The sequence below is a fragment of the Macaca fascicularis genome, chromosome 20, assembly GCF_037993035.2.
Source record: "Macaca fascicularis isolate 582-1 chromosome 20, T2T-MFA8v1.1".
NCBI lineage: Eukaryota > Metazoa > Chordata > Mammalia > Primates > Cercopithecidae > Macaca > Macaca fascicularis.
Genome location: NC_088394.1, coordinates 85,582,183 through 85,595,265, shown reverse-complemented (window position 1 = coordinate 85,595,265; position 13,083 = coordinate 85,582,183). Strand labels below are relative to the sequence as shown.

General features: G+C 57.8%; 1 protein-coding gene across 1 annotated transcript; it reads left to right on the top strand.

Moving 5' to 3' along the window:
* Window positions 1-48: 48 nt before the first annotated feature.
* Window positions 49-11,989, top strand: CHMP1A (charged multivesicular body protein 1A). Its single transcript, XM_005592818.3, has 7 exons — window positions 49-175; window positions 3,672-3,691; window positions 5,743-5,820; window positions 8,066-8,212; window positions 9,159-9,287; window positions 9,770-9,957; window positions 10,409-11,989. Exons 1-7 carry the CDS (start codon window positions 169-171, stop codon window positions 10,428-10,430), a joined length of 591 nt encoding a protein of 196 aa, XP_005592875.1. The 5' UTR covers window positions 49-168; the 3' UTR covers window positions 10,431-11,989.
* Window positions 11,990-13,083: the final 1,094 nt, after the last annotated feature.

Sequence of the window (13,083 nt, the reverse complement as noted above, 5' to 3'; positions counted from 1 at the left end):
CGGCCACCATCCTCTCGCGAGAGCAGCCCGTGCGACCGGAAGCGGGGCGGTGACCCCGGAAGTCCCCGCCGGGTGCAGCTTGGTCGGTTCGATCGCAGCCGGGACCTGACGCCGCCCGGAGTCGCCGTCCCTTCTCTCTCTCCGAGTGCTGCTCCTGTCATTGTGGCCATGGACGGTAAGAGGTCGCGGCCGTCCTCCGGGGACTCGCGCGCGGGGCGGGGCCGCTTCTCCCACTGGCGTGGGCTCCGCCCACCTGGGGCCGCGGGCGGGGCTCGGGAGAGCTCTCGGGCCTCGACCCTCGATCCCAGACCCGGGACCCCTTCCCCAGGGCCTCGACCACCGACCCGGAACCCCTTCTCCTGGGCCTCAACCCCCGATCCCCGACCCAGACCCCTTCCCCGGGGCCTCAACCACCGACCCGGGACCCCTTCCCCCGGGCCTCGACCACCGACCCGGAACCCCTTCTCCTGGGCCTCAACCCCCGATCCCCGACCCAGACCCCTTCCCCGGGGCCTCAACCACCGACCCGGGACCCCTTCCCCCGGGCCTCGACCCTCGATCCCCGACCCGGGACCTCTCCCCTGGGGACTCGACCACCCACCCGGGACCCCTTCTCCCGGGCCTCGACTCCCGGCCGGCGACCGGGACCCTTCCCCAGCCCCGACCCCCAACCCGGGATCCTTTACCCCGGGCCTCGACCCTCGACCTGGGACCCCTTCTCCCGGGCCTCGACCCCCGACCCCCGATTCGGGACCCCTTCCCCAGGCCGCCACCCCCAACTCTCAACCCGGTACGCCTTCCCCGGGGCCTCGACCTCCGACCCCCAACCATGGACCCAAGACCTAGACCCCTGACCCAGGATCCCTTGCCCTGAGCCTCGACCCCTGACCACCGACCCAGGACCCTTCTCTCCGCCCCTGGCACTCTTCAGCGTCAGGTGCCCTTCCCCGCCAACTCGGTAGAGGGGACTGAGCGATGCCTGTTCGGGCTTTCGGGCCCTGGAATATCGGGTCAGAGGGCACAAGAAAAAGTGACAGTTGCACCCCCTCTCTCCAAACAGCATCAGGACGAATGAGAAGAGCTCAGACAAAAGTGTTCCCTAAGTGCCAGGCCCTGGTCACAGCAGCTCTTTGTGTCCATTCTCCAGATGGAGAGGCAGAGGTCTGAGCAGGAGCCAGCCCAAGGCAAGGGGCTCCAGGCAATGGAACACCCTGGTTCTGACCTTCTCCACCTGGGGCCGGCTCTGTGCTCAGGGATACTAAAGAACAGGATGAATCTGGCAGAATGAAGTCCTGCATTTGCTGAAACGTTGGGCTGGTGTGATGGGCATGCTTTTAAAAATACTTTTTGCAGGACCCAGTGCAGCGGCTCAGCCTGTAATCCCAGCACTTTGGGAGGCCGTAGGCGGGCAGATCACAAGGTCAGGAGATCGAGACCATCCTGGCTAACATGGTGAAACCCGGTCTCTACTAAAAATACAAACAGCTGGGCGTGGCGGTGGGCGCCTGTAGTGCCAGCTACTCAGGAGGCTGAGGCCAGAGAATGGTGTGAAACTGGGAGGCGGAGCTTGCAGTGAGCTGAGATCGCGTGAGGCACTCCAGCCTGGGCGACAGAGCGAGACTCTGTGTAAGAAAAAAAAAATACTTTTTGAAGTGTGAGAAGCTATAGTACCACCGTGTCATCATGAAGGAAATGTGTAGAGATTTTCTACAGATTGCCTCAAGAGAAGATGAAAGATAGCATCTACCTCCCGCCACAAAAAAATATGCTGGCCAGGCCGGGTATGGTGGCTCAGGGCTGCAACCCCGGCACTCTGGGAGGCCAGGCGCGGTGGCTCAGGGCCCCGGCTCTTTGGGAGGCCGAGGTGGGTGGATCACGTGAGGTCAGGAGTTTGAGACCAGCCTGGCCAACATGGTGAAACGCCATCTCTACTAAAAATACAAAAATTAGCTGGGCGTGGTGGCAGGCACCTTTAATTCCAACTACTTGGGAGGCTGAGGCAGGAGAATCACTTGAAACTGGGAGGCACAGGTTCAGTGAGCCGAGATTGCGCCACTGCACTCCAGCCTGGGTGACAGAGCAAGAATCAGTCTCAAAAAAAAAAAAAAATGTGACTTTTCACTCCACAGCTCATTCAGCTCTTTTGAGGGGACTTCTCTCAAGCCCATGTCAGATTTCCACAGAGTCAGATTTTGCCTTAGCTGGGTTTTTGTGCTGCCGCACACGGCTGGAGAAGAAAGCTGAGGTGAGGAGGGGTGGTTTGGCCAGCATCCCACGGTGAGTTGGGTGGGAAGGCCTGCGTGGCCTGCACTGTGTCACCTGGGTCAGGCTGGCTGTTTTCCAGTCACAGATAACCTTGGCCTTGACCACACTGCACTGATAGATGACAGATTGAACTTGGCCTTGACCACACCTGCACGGACAGGCGATAGATTGAATGATGCCCGAGCTCACTGGAACCCCAGGAGTCTCGTCTTGGAGCCTTGATTTGCATTTGTGAACACTCCGTAACCTCACTCTCTTACAGGCTCCATTTCCTCATTCTGGCTGGTGTGGTGAAGCCCTTTCAGCAATCAGGGGTCACTCTCCAAATTTAGCAGTTGAATGAATTCAGATCAGTCCTACTTTTTAAAAAAATATATTTTTTTCTCTTTTTTTTTTTTTTCAGACAGAGTCTTGCTCTGTTACCCAAGCTGGAGTGCAGTGGCCAGATCTCAGCTCACTGCAAGCTCCGACTCCTGGGTTCACACCATTCTCCTGTCTCAGCCTCCCGAGTAGCTGGGACTACAGGCACCTGCCACCATGCCCGGCTAATTTTTCGTATTTTTAGTACAGATGGGGTTTCACCATGTTAGCCAAGATGGTCTCGGTCTCCTGACCTCGTGACCCACCTGCCTCGGCCTCCCAAAGTGCTGGGATTACAGGCGTGAGCCACTGCGCCCGGCCAAAAAATATTTTTTTCTAATAGAGATGAGGTCTGACTACATTCCCCAGGCTGGTCTTGAACTTCTCACCTCAAGTGAACTGCCCGCCTCCACCTCCCAAAGTGCTGTGATTACAGGCTTGAGCGACTGCCCGGTGGAAATCAGCTCTTCGATGCCTAAGAGTTACCACCTTGCTATTTTTATCCATTTACCTTTGGGGAGAAAGAGTCTAAAAAGTGAACTGTCAAGTACTGAACTTTTAAATTGGCCCAGGCTGGCCTCAAACCCCTGGCTTCAAATGATCCACTGGCCTCGGCCCCCCCAGAGTGCTGGGATTCCAGGTGAACTTTTAAATTGGGAAAGAATCCCAAGGGGCTTTTGCAAAGTTGCATTAATTATAAACCACCATCTTTTGGATTCTAACCATGGCCAAAAGATGCTGCATCCACGACCTCTTCCGTCCTCACACTAACCCTCTAAGATTGACTGGTGCCGTCCTCATGTTCCTAACAAGGCAACAGGAGGGAGCGTCTGCATTCGCTGGGCCTGTGGCTAGCAAGGGGCCAGGGCTGGCACACGAATCTGTCTTGTGCCTCCCTTGTTGGGGGGCTCCCCGAAGGCCCCAGGCAGGTGTGGTCTGTGTCTGTGTTCTAGCTCCTGGTGTCTAGAAGGATCCGAGTAAGTCCCGCCTGCTAGAAGTGTAACATCCCATTCCCAATCCTCAAACCATTCCCTCTCTCTTTGCAGATACCCTGTTCCAGTTGAAGGTATGTACCGAACGGCCGTTCACCCCAGCCCTGTTCTGGTGAGGACAGACAGTGTAAGCCACACTCACTCAGAGCCACAGAAACAGCTGGGCAGATGATGTAATAGTTGAGTGACCACCACACAGGGCTCAGACTGCTGACCAAGGAGGGGATTATTGAGCCAGCTTGGTGACATATTAGCTCTTCTCTTATCAGGCTAAGTGGAGGCAGATCCTTAGGGTCATGTATGAAAGACGGAGTGTTGGCCGGGCGCGGTGGCTCACGCCTGTAATCCCAGCACTTTGGGAGGCCGAGGCGGGCAGATCACAAGGTCAGGAGATCGAGACCACGGTGAAACCCCGTCTCTACTAAAAATACAAAAAATTAGCCGGGCGCGGTGGCGGGCGCCTGTAGTCCCAGCTACTCAGGAGGCTGAGGCAGGAGAATGGCGTAAACCCGGGAGGCGGAGCTTGCAGTGAGCTGAGATCGCGCCACTGCACTCCAGCCTGGGCGACAGAGTGAGACTCCGTCTCAAAAAAAAAAAAAAAAAAGAAAGATGGAGTGTTACCTTTTTTTTTTTTTTTGAGATGGCATCTCGCTCTGTTGCCCAGGCTGGAGTGCAGTGGTGCGATCTCAACTCACTGTAACCTCTGCCTCCCAGGTTCAAGTGATTCTTCTGCCTCAGCCTCCTGAGTAGCTGGGACTACAGGCGCCACCACCACGCCTGGCTAATTTTTTTTTACATTTTTTTTTTTTTTTTTTGAGACGGAGTCTCGCTCTGTAGCCCAGGCTGGAGTGCAGTGGCCGGATCTCAGCTCACTGCAAGCTCCGCCTCCCGGGTTCACGCCGTTCTCCGGCCTCAGCCTCCCGAGTAGCTGGGACTACAGGCTCCCGCCACCTCGCCCGGCTAGTTTTTTGTATTTCTTAGTAGAGACGGGGTTTCACCGTGTTAGCCAGGATGGTCTCGATCTCCTGACCTCGTGATCCGCCCGTCTCGGCCTCCCAAAGTGCTGGGATTACAGGCTTGAGCCACCGTGCCCGGCCTACATTTTTAATAGGGACAGGGTTTCACCATGTTGGCCGGGATGGTCTCCATCTCTTGACCTCGTGATCCGCCCACCTCAGCCTCCCAAAGTGCTGGGATTGCAGGCGTGAGCCACCACGCCCGGCCCGGAGTGTTATCTTAAGAAAGACAACTTGGATATTAGGCCTTGGCGTTCCGCTGTGTGGACTCATTCTTTGAGATCATTTGAAGCAGAGCTTTCTGAGTATTCCTTCCATGTGGGGTGGTGGTTGCAGCTTCCAGTAATCCCGGGCAGGTTTCTGTGCATTTCCCTGGGATGTGCTCCTGGCTGCTCCTCCGTGGCCAGCTTCATCTTGCCTTGTCGATGGCTCTGAGCTCCTGGGATCTTCTGCCATCATGGTGGGTCTGTCAGATGCTGCTGGGCGCAGAGGGGACCCGCTGAGGCCTGCTTGTGTCCTGAACCCTGTGGCGCTGTGCTGGCCGTCCTGAACCCTGTGGCGTCTGTGGTTCCAGATGGGTCGCCAGAGGCATTGTTTCCTTGTTTTGCTGGCAGAGCAGTTAGGCCCCCAGCAGCTGTGTGTGCTGCCCAGCAACCTGTTGCATCCACAGCATTCTCTCAAGATAACATTTTCAGGTGTGTTTTTACCTGGAATTCCATCTTACGACTTGGGGGTAGCCTGAAATGAGTTTTCTTGAGTCTTTCTTTTACGTTGAAATCCATCTCTGAGCAGGGGATGAGACCAGAGCGAGAGGTTTCGGACCCTTCGCTCTGGAGGAGGCCTTGGGTGAGGGTGTTCACGGAAAAGAGACACTGGAGAAAACCCAAACAGCACCTGAGGCAGAGCAGACGGCTTCCTCCTCCAGCTGGTGCTCTCTCGCCGCCCGGGATGCACGTCCGCAGGCTTCGTGCCTTCCCTGCCGTGTGCTGGGCCCAGGCTGGCTGATGGGTGCTTAGAACCTGTGTGGGCACAGGTGTGGGGGTGTGGAGAGCAAGGCCTGGGGGGTGGGCTCCACGCGTCTGACCCAGGACGTTGTGGCTTCTGCTCAGTTCACGGCGAAGCAGCTGGAGAAGCTGGCCAAGAAGGCGGAGAAGGACTCCAAGGCAGAGCAGGCCAAAGTGAAGAAGGTGAGACCCTGGGGGCCGTGGGGTCATGACTCTCCTGGTCTGTGTCTTCTGTCCTCTTCTGCCCTTTTTTTTGTGTTCTGTTTTGTTTTGGTGCCTTTTGGGGAGGGGCAGGGCACTTTCTACATCATAATTTAATCCTCACCTTGATATATATGTGTGTGTGTATGTGTGTTTGTGTGTGTGTATATATACGTTTTGTTTTTTTTTTTTGAGACAGAGTCTCGCTCTGTTGCCCAGGCTGGAGTGCAGACGTGCGATCTCATCTCACTGCAACCTCCGCCTCCCGGGTTCAAGTGATTCCAGGGCCTTACCCTCACAAGTAGCTGTGATTACAGGCTTGCACCCAGCTAATTTTTAAATTTTTTTGTAGAGACAGGGTTTCGCCATGTTGGTCAGGCCGGTCTCGAACTCTTGGCCTCAAGTGACCTGCCCGCCTTGGCCTCCAGAAGTGCTGGGATGACAGGCATGAGCCACTGTGCCCAGCCTAATCCTCACCATGATTTCTCAGCCTCAGAGTATTTGCTTCTCACATGAGACAAACAGGAAGGGAGGTGCTGTGTGTGGTGGAGCCCGGAGTGGCTTCTGTCCTGCTCTATAGCCCCCGCCAGACCTTCCCAGCCCACCGAGGGCGTCCAGAGCATAGAGATGAGTGCATTGCCTTCATTCTTTTCCTTCTTTCCATTTCCAACATTCTGAACTTGATTTTGCCATAAAGTACAGGAAGAGGGCTTCTAGCTAGCTGCCTGCCACGATCCTATCTTTTGGTTTGTTTTTGTTTTTGTTTTTGTTTTTTTTGAGACGGAGTCTCACTGTCACCCACCTGGAGTGCAGACGTGCATCTCAGCTCACGGCAACCTCTGCCTCCTGGGTTCAGATGATTCTCCTGCCTCAGCCTCCTGAGTAGCTGGGATTACAGGCTTGAGCCACCAGGCCCGGCGGATCCTATCATTTTTCTCTCCCTCCTCCTTACAGAGCTGGTGCCTAGGGCATCATGGGGTGGGAGGGGGCAGGAGGCTCACAGGGGTGCCTCTCCAGGAGGGGCCCCCTCCCCATGATGGACAGGGCAGAAGGAAAGGAGGGATCTAGGCCGGGCGCAGTGATTCACACCTGTAGTCCTGGCTACTCGGAAGACTGAGGCGGGATAATTGCTTAAGCCCAGGAGGTGGAGGTTGCAGTGAGCGGAGATCACACCGCTGCACTCCATACTGGGCCACAGAGCAAGACTCCACCTCCAAAAAGAAAAAAGAAAAGAAGGGCCGGGCGCGGTGGCTCAAGCCTGTAATCCCAGCACTTTGGGAGGCCGAGACGGGCGGATCACGAGGTCAGGAGATCGAGACCATCCTGGCTAACACGGTGAAACCCCGTCTCTACTGAAAAATACAAAAAAAAACCTAGCCGGGCGAGGTGGCAGGCGCCTGTAGTCCCAGCTACTCGGGAGGCTGAGGCAGGAGAATGGCGTGAACCCGGGAGGCGGAGCTTGCAGTGAGCCGAGATCCGGTCACTGCACTCCAGCCTGGGCCACAGCGCAAGACGCCGTCTCAAAAAAAAAAAAAAAAAGAAAGAAAAAAGAAAAGAAGATGGGATCTTGTGCAGCTCTTAAGACTGCATAATCGGTGAAGTAGGTCCCAGGGTATTGGACTTCGATAATTCTTCACCCACAACCAGGTTCCCAGGGAGAAAGGAGCTCGGAGAACTGCCTGCCACAGGCTCTGGGTGTCGCCCGCTGTGTCCTGTGCCCGGTAGAATGCTGGAGGGGTGCAGCAGGGAGCAGAAGCCTGCTTGTGGGGCTGGGCTGGGGCCTGAGTGTTTGCATTTTTAGCTCAAACATCTCTGGGGAGAGGCCCGCCCACCCTAGCCAGTGGCGTCCAGGAGCAGTCAACACTGGGCTCCTGCGGCCGGGCACGGTGGCTCACGCCTGTAATCCCAGCACTTTGGGAGGCCAAGGCAGGCAGATCATGAGGTCAGGAGATCGAGACCATCCTGGCTAACACGGTGAAACCCCGTCTCTACTAAAAATACAAAAAATTACCCAGGTGTGGTGGCGGGCGCCTGTAGTCCCAGCTACTCGGGAGGCTGAGGCATTAGAATGGCGTGAACCCGGGAGGCGGAGCTTGCAATCGCGCCACTGCACTCCAGCCTGGGCGACAGAGCGAGACTCCGTCTCAAAAAAAAAACCCACTGGGCTCCTCTGCAGGGGGCACACATACCACCAAGTTCTTCCAGCCGCTGTTTCCCCGTGTTTCAGGCCCTTCAGCAGAAAAATGTAGAGTGTGCCCGTGTGTATGCCGAGAACGCCATCCGCAAGAAGAACGAAGGTGTGAACTGGCTTCGGATGGCGTCCCGCGTAGACGCAGTGGCCTCCAAGGTGCAGACGGCCGTGACCATGAAGGGGGTGAGTGCTGGGCCCTGGTGCCAGGTGGGTGGCATCTGCCAACTGAGGCAAACATGGGCTCTGCGGTCTGGATCTGGGGCAGCTCAGAGTTGCGGGAAGCTGGGTCAGCATGGGGTGGGCAGTGCCGGCGGGGACACGGGTGAGGCTGGGTCAGCATGGGGTGGGCAGTGCTGGCGGGGACACGGGTGAGGCTGCACCCTCACTTGCACTGATGCCTCAGGAAGGACCTTTTGATAGGACCTGGGCTTTTTTTTTTTAATATTTTTTTTTAGAGGCTCTCTTGCTCTGTCACCCAGGCTGGAGTGCAGTGGTTTAGTCTCAGCTCACTGCAGTCTCAACCTCCTGGGCTCAAGCGATCCTCCTGCCTCAGCCTCCCAGGTAGCTGAGACCACGATGTCAGGCATCCACCACGCCCGGCTGATTTTTTTCATTTTTATGTAGAGACAGGGTGTCTGTGTTGGCCACGCTGGTCTCAAACTCCTGGCCTCGAGCAATCCTCCCACCTCAGCCTCCCAGAGTGCTGGAATTGTAGGCGTGAACCACTCACTGTCACTGTGCCCGGCCAGGCCTCGGTCTTGGCAGCTGCCACAAGAGACGGAGCCTGCATGGCCAGGCTCATCTGCTGGGTCAGGGGACATCACAGCAGAGCCTTCGCTGTTGCAGGCATTTCCTTCCCACAGTGCGGGTGGCCAGGAGAGCACAGCGGTCCTGGAAACCCCACGTCGTTAGCTTTTTCTCCGGGGACCCCGCCCTGGGTCTCCACAGCCTTTTCCGTGGAGTTGGTCTTTCCACAGGACCCAGATGATGGCTCAGCCCAGAGCTGGGGTTTTGTGGGTCAGGGCTGGGGTGCCGCAACTCTCCTGTCAGAGCCCAGGGGACCCATCCCTGGTGCGTGAGCTCCGCTTGCCTTTCATCCCGTTCCCTCCTGCACCCTCTCCTATCTCAGGTGACCAAGAACATGGCCCAGGTGACCAAAGCTCTGGACAAGGCCCTGAGCACCATGGACCTACAGAAGGTCTCCTCAGTGATGGACAGGTTCGAGCAGCAGGTGCAGAACCTGGACGTCCACACGTCGGTATGTGCCCTGCCCTTGGGCTGTGGCCTGGGGACATGGAGTTGTGTGGGCAGCTCATGGGGGGTGGCCCACAGGCTGACGTGCTGTCTCTGCATACCTGTGGTTGCTCCCTGACGTCACCAAGCATCCTCTGTGCTGGGTCCCTGCCAGGACCCTGACGGGTAGGGTGGGCAGGGTGGCAGCAGCCTCCTGCAGGCACCTGGCTCCTTGTGGGGAGGCTCAGACAGCAAACAAGCATGCAGAGGTGTAGAAAGATGTCCAGCCAAGGCAGCAGGCATGGCGCAGTCAGAGGGTGGGGCTGGGTGTGGGGGCAGGAAAGGCTCCTGGCGGAAGGTGAGGCAGAGAGAGTCACTGAGAGAACAGGGCAAGAAGGTGGCTGGCTGTGTGAGGGAACGAAAAGTGTGGTCGGACCCTTGTGAAGCTGAGTGGGGCCTCGTGGGCCTGGGCCCCACCTGTTGTCCAGAGCGTGCCCCTGCCCCCAGGTGATGGAGGACTCCATGAGCTCGGCCACCACGCTGACCACACCGCAGGAGCAGGTGGACAGCCTCATCATGCAGATCGCTGAGGAGAATGGCCTGGAGGTGCTGGACCAGCTCAGCCAGCTGCCCGAGGGCGCCTCTGCCGTGGGCGAGAGCTCCGTGCGCAGCCAGGAGGACCAGCTGTCACGGAGGTAGGGTCGGTCCCCGAAACGCTGTGTGCCCCGCACTCTGGTCCTGTGGGAAGGGAGAGGGCATTGGGGTTAGAGGCTGGAGGAGAGCTTGGGCTAAGGCTCCGACCAGCGAGCCCTGATCTCAACTCAGAGGCCCCGGCCGCAGCTGCCCCCGAGCCAAGCCGCCCGCTGCTGCCCCATCCTGCTCCAGCTGGCTTGGAGGCTTCAGTGTGTGTCGGGCGTGGCGTCTACGCACATCTGCAGTGCACTTTAGAATACTGCGCCCTTCCTAACGGATCAGGTAAAAGTGGGACGGGCACGTCTGTTTCCAAGGCCTGTCACTCGTTCCCTCAGGACACGAGGAGGAAAAGGGTCACTGCACACCACACGGAGGAGACACCTTTACCGGGAGCACGTGCTGCTCACAGACCCCTTTCCCCGCCCTGACCCGAGTCGTGTTGTTGGTTTCCAGGTTGGCCGCCTTGAGGAACTAGCCGTGCCCCGCCGCAGTGCACCACCTCTGCCCCGTGGTGTGCTGGAAGGTTCCTGTCCTCGCCCCACCGCGTCTTGCCTTCGTGCTGGCCCTGCGGAGCTGTGACCGGCAGCCACTCTGTGTGTCTCACCTGCCAGGCCTGCGTGGCCGCAGGGTGTTCCTGTTCCTTTAGGTTGGGCGGTGGGTCTGCGTCCTGGTGTTGAGTTTCTGCAAATTTGTGGGGGTGATTTCTGTGACTCTGGGCCCACAGCGGGGAGGCCAGGAGGGGCCCTGTGGGCTTTTCCCAGCACTGTGGGGGCCTTCAGACTCTGGGGCAGCAGGCACGCTGCTTCCTCATCAGCCAGAGGGGGTCAGGGCTACCCTGTTGCCAAGCAACTCCCTGAGGCCTCTCCACACCCCCTCGGCGGGCAGGAGGTCCCACCATGTGCACAGACATAGCCCAAGGAGGTACCACAGGCCTGTGTGTGCTGGGGGATGTCAGGTGCCACCCCGCGCCATCCTGGTGGCATTTACAATGACACCCTCCTCCTCCATGATTCCAGGAGTGGGGTCTCGGCTGCCCCTACCAGCTGGCTGAGCCCCCTGGCCTCCTGCGCTCCCTCAGTTCCTAAAGCTGCCCAGTCCATGGGGACAGAACTGTCACCCAGATCCACATCCAAGTGTGCCCACCCTGCCGTCTTCATCCTCACCAGCTGCTGCCTCTGGAGGTGCCTTTGGCCACGTGGGCTGTGCTGTCTGTCTCCTCGGCAGAGCCCCTCCGCGGGCTGGCGCAGTCTGAGAGATGTGTCTGCAGCTCCTCCCAGTGGGCAGCCTGGGTCTCCCAGAGGACCTGTCCCCGGGGCCTCGCTTCGCACGATGCTGCCTGTGTCGCCTGTGCCGTCCGAACGACGGGGTGCCTGCCCAGCGTGGAAGCCACGGCAGCTGGTGAAGGGCGCTCAGGAGAGCCGTCTTCAGCTGGGCTGGGGTTGGGGCTCCTTTGAGGACAACCTGCCAGTGTGGCCCTGGAGAGCTGCCAGCAGCTCTTGGGACGGACTTGCTGGGAGGCTGAGGGGCTTTGGACCTGCTGTCTTTTCCATTTCCTAGAGTTTACGTCATTGTCTTGAGGCTTCCAGGATTTTTTGTTTTTTTGCCAAAGTAGAAAAGGCAGGTGGTGGGCGGCTGGTGGGGAGTGTGGTCCCCGCCCCCTCAGTCCCGCCCGTCCCTCGCAGCCCACACGGAGGCCGCAGCGGTGTCGTGGCTGTTACGTGCAGGAACGTGGAGACCCCGACTTTGGCTCACTGCGTTTGGTGTTTTTTTTTTTTCAGAACTTGGGAGCCCCAGGGAGGGGCTGGTGTTGGTAGGTCCTGGATGTGGTTCCCTCCAGCCTCCCCAAAATCAACCCTGGCGTTGAGAGAACGTCCTGTCCGTCGTGGGTAACAGCCTTGGGGAGGGCTCAGAGCTCTGCAGAGCCATGGCCGGGTGGGGGCTGCCTCAGTCCTGTCCTCTTGGGCACTGGGGAGAGGGGCCTGTTCACCTTTTTCCTAGAATGCTGTTGTAAATAAACAGATGGATCCCTGGAAACTTTCTCAAGCTTTGCTTTGGAGCCTTGGGTGAGCCTCTGGATGTGGCCATCTCCCCACAACTGAGGACGGGCTCCTGGAGTGTTCACTGCGGGGGGCTGGGCAGACGGCAGTGCTCATTCTCAGACCCCGTCCAAACCGACAGAATCTCCTGTGTTAGGTTCTTACTTTGAAATAATTTAAAATTTGTATAACATGGTCTTTGTGCGCCTCGGCCAAACCGGGACACTTGCTGGGCACCGTGGTGCTCCTGACAGTCTCTGGTCTGATGTCCCCGCTGCACGTCCTGGTGCTGCCACCTCCAATCTGGAACAGCTCCTCGGTTTTCTTTCGTGACCTGAATGGTTTGAAACCTGCTGGCTGCTATTTTGTAGAATTGTCCTCTGCCTGGGGGTGCGGTTTTCCCACGATGTGAGGAGGTCTTCATGACTTCTCGGTGGCAGGGGTGTGGCGTCCGTGTCTTGGTGCAGGTGGATTTGTGACCTTCACCACTGGGTGCAGCGGCATCCTCAGGCGTCTCCACTGGGAAGTTAGCTTTTTGCCTTTATTACTTTTGAGACAGAGTCTCACTCTGTCGCCCAGGCTGGAGCACAGTGGTGCAATCTCGGCTCACTGTAAACTCTGCCTCCCGGGTTCATGCCATTCTCCCGCCTCAGCCTCCTGAGTAGCTGGGATTACAGGCGTGTGCCACCACACTCGTCTAATTTTTGTATTTTTAGTAGAGACGGGGTTTCACCATGTTGGCCAGGCTGGTCTCGAACTCCTGACCTCAGGTGACGTGCCTGCCTCGGCCTCCCAAAGTGCTGGGATTACAGGCGTGAGCCACCGCGCCTGGCCTCATTTTCCCTTTTTAATTCATGTTCCTCTTGGGAAGATCCTTGAAGATCGTGCAAACCTCAACCCACTTTGCCCTGGGCGTCAATGAAATCACTGGTTCTATTTGGGATTCTAAGGAGGACCCCTCCCCCACTCTCCATTATTTATATCTGGACCTGTTTGTTTCTTGGCGTGGGCTGCAGTGGTTGCTGTTGCTGACTTTGTGACTCGAAGTGTCGTACTGACGGCATTTAGGTCAGCCTCCCCCACCCTGGCACG

Bases quoted from the DNA above. Each gene is read 5' to 3' on its own strand.
- CHMP1A (XM_005592818.3), top strand. The intron at 8,213-9,158 runs GTGAGTGCTGGG...CTCCTATCTCAG, and splicing joins CGGCCGTGACCATGAAGGGG to GTGACCAAGAACATGGCCCA. The intron at 9,288-9,769 runs GTATGTGCCCTG...CCCTGCCCCCAG, and splicing joins ACCTGGACGTCCACACGTCG to GTGATGGAGGACTCCATGAG.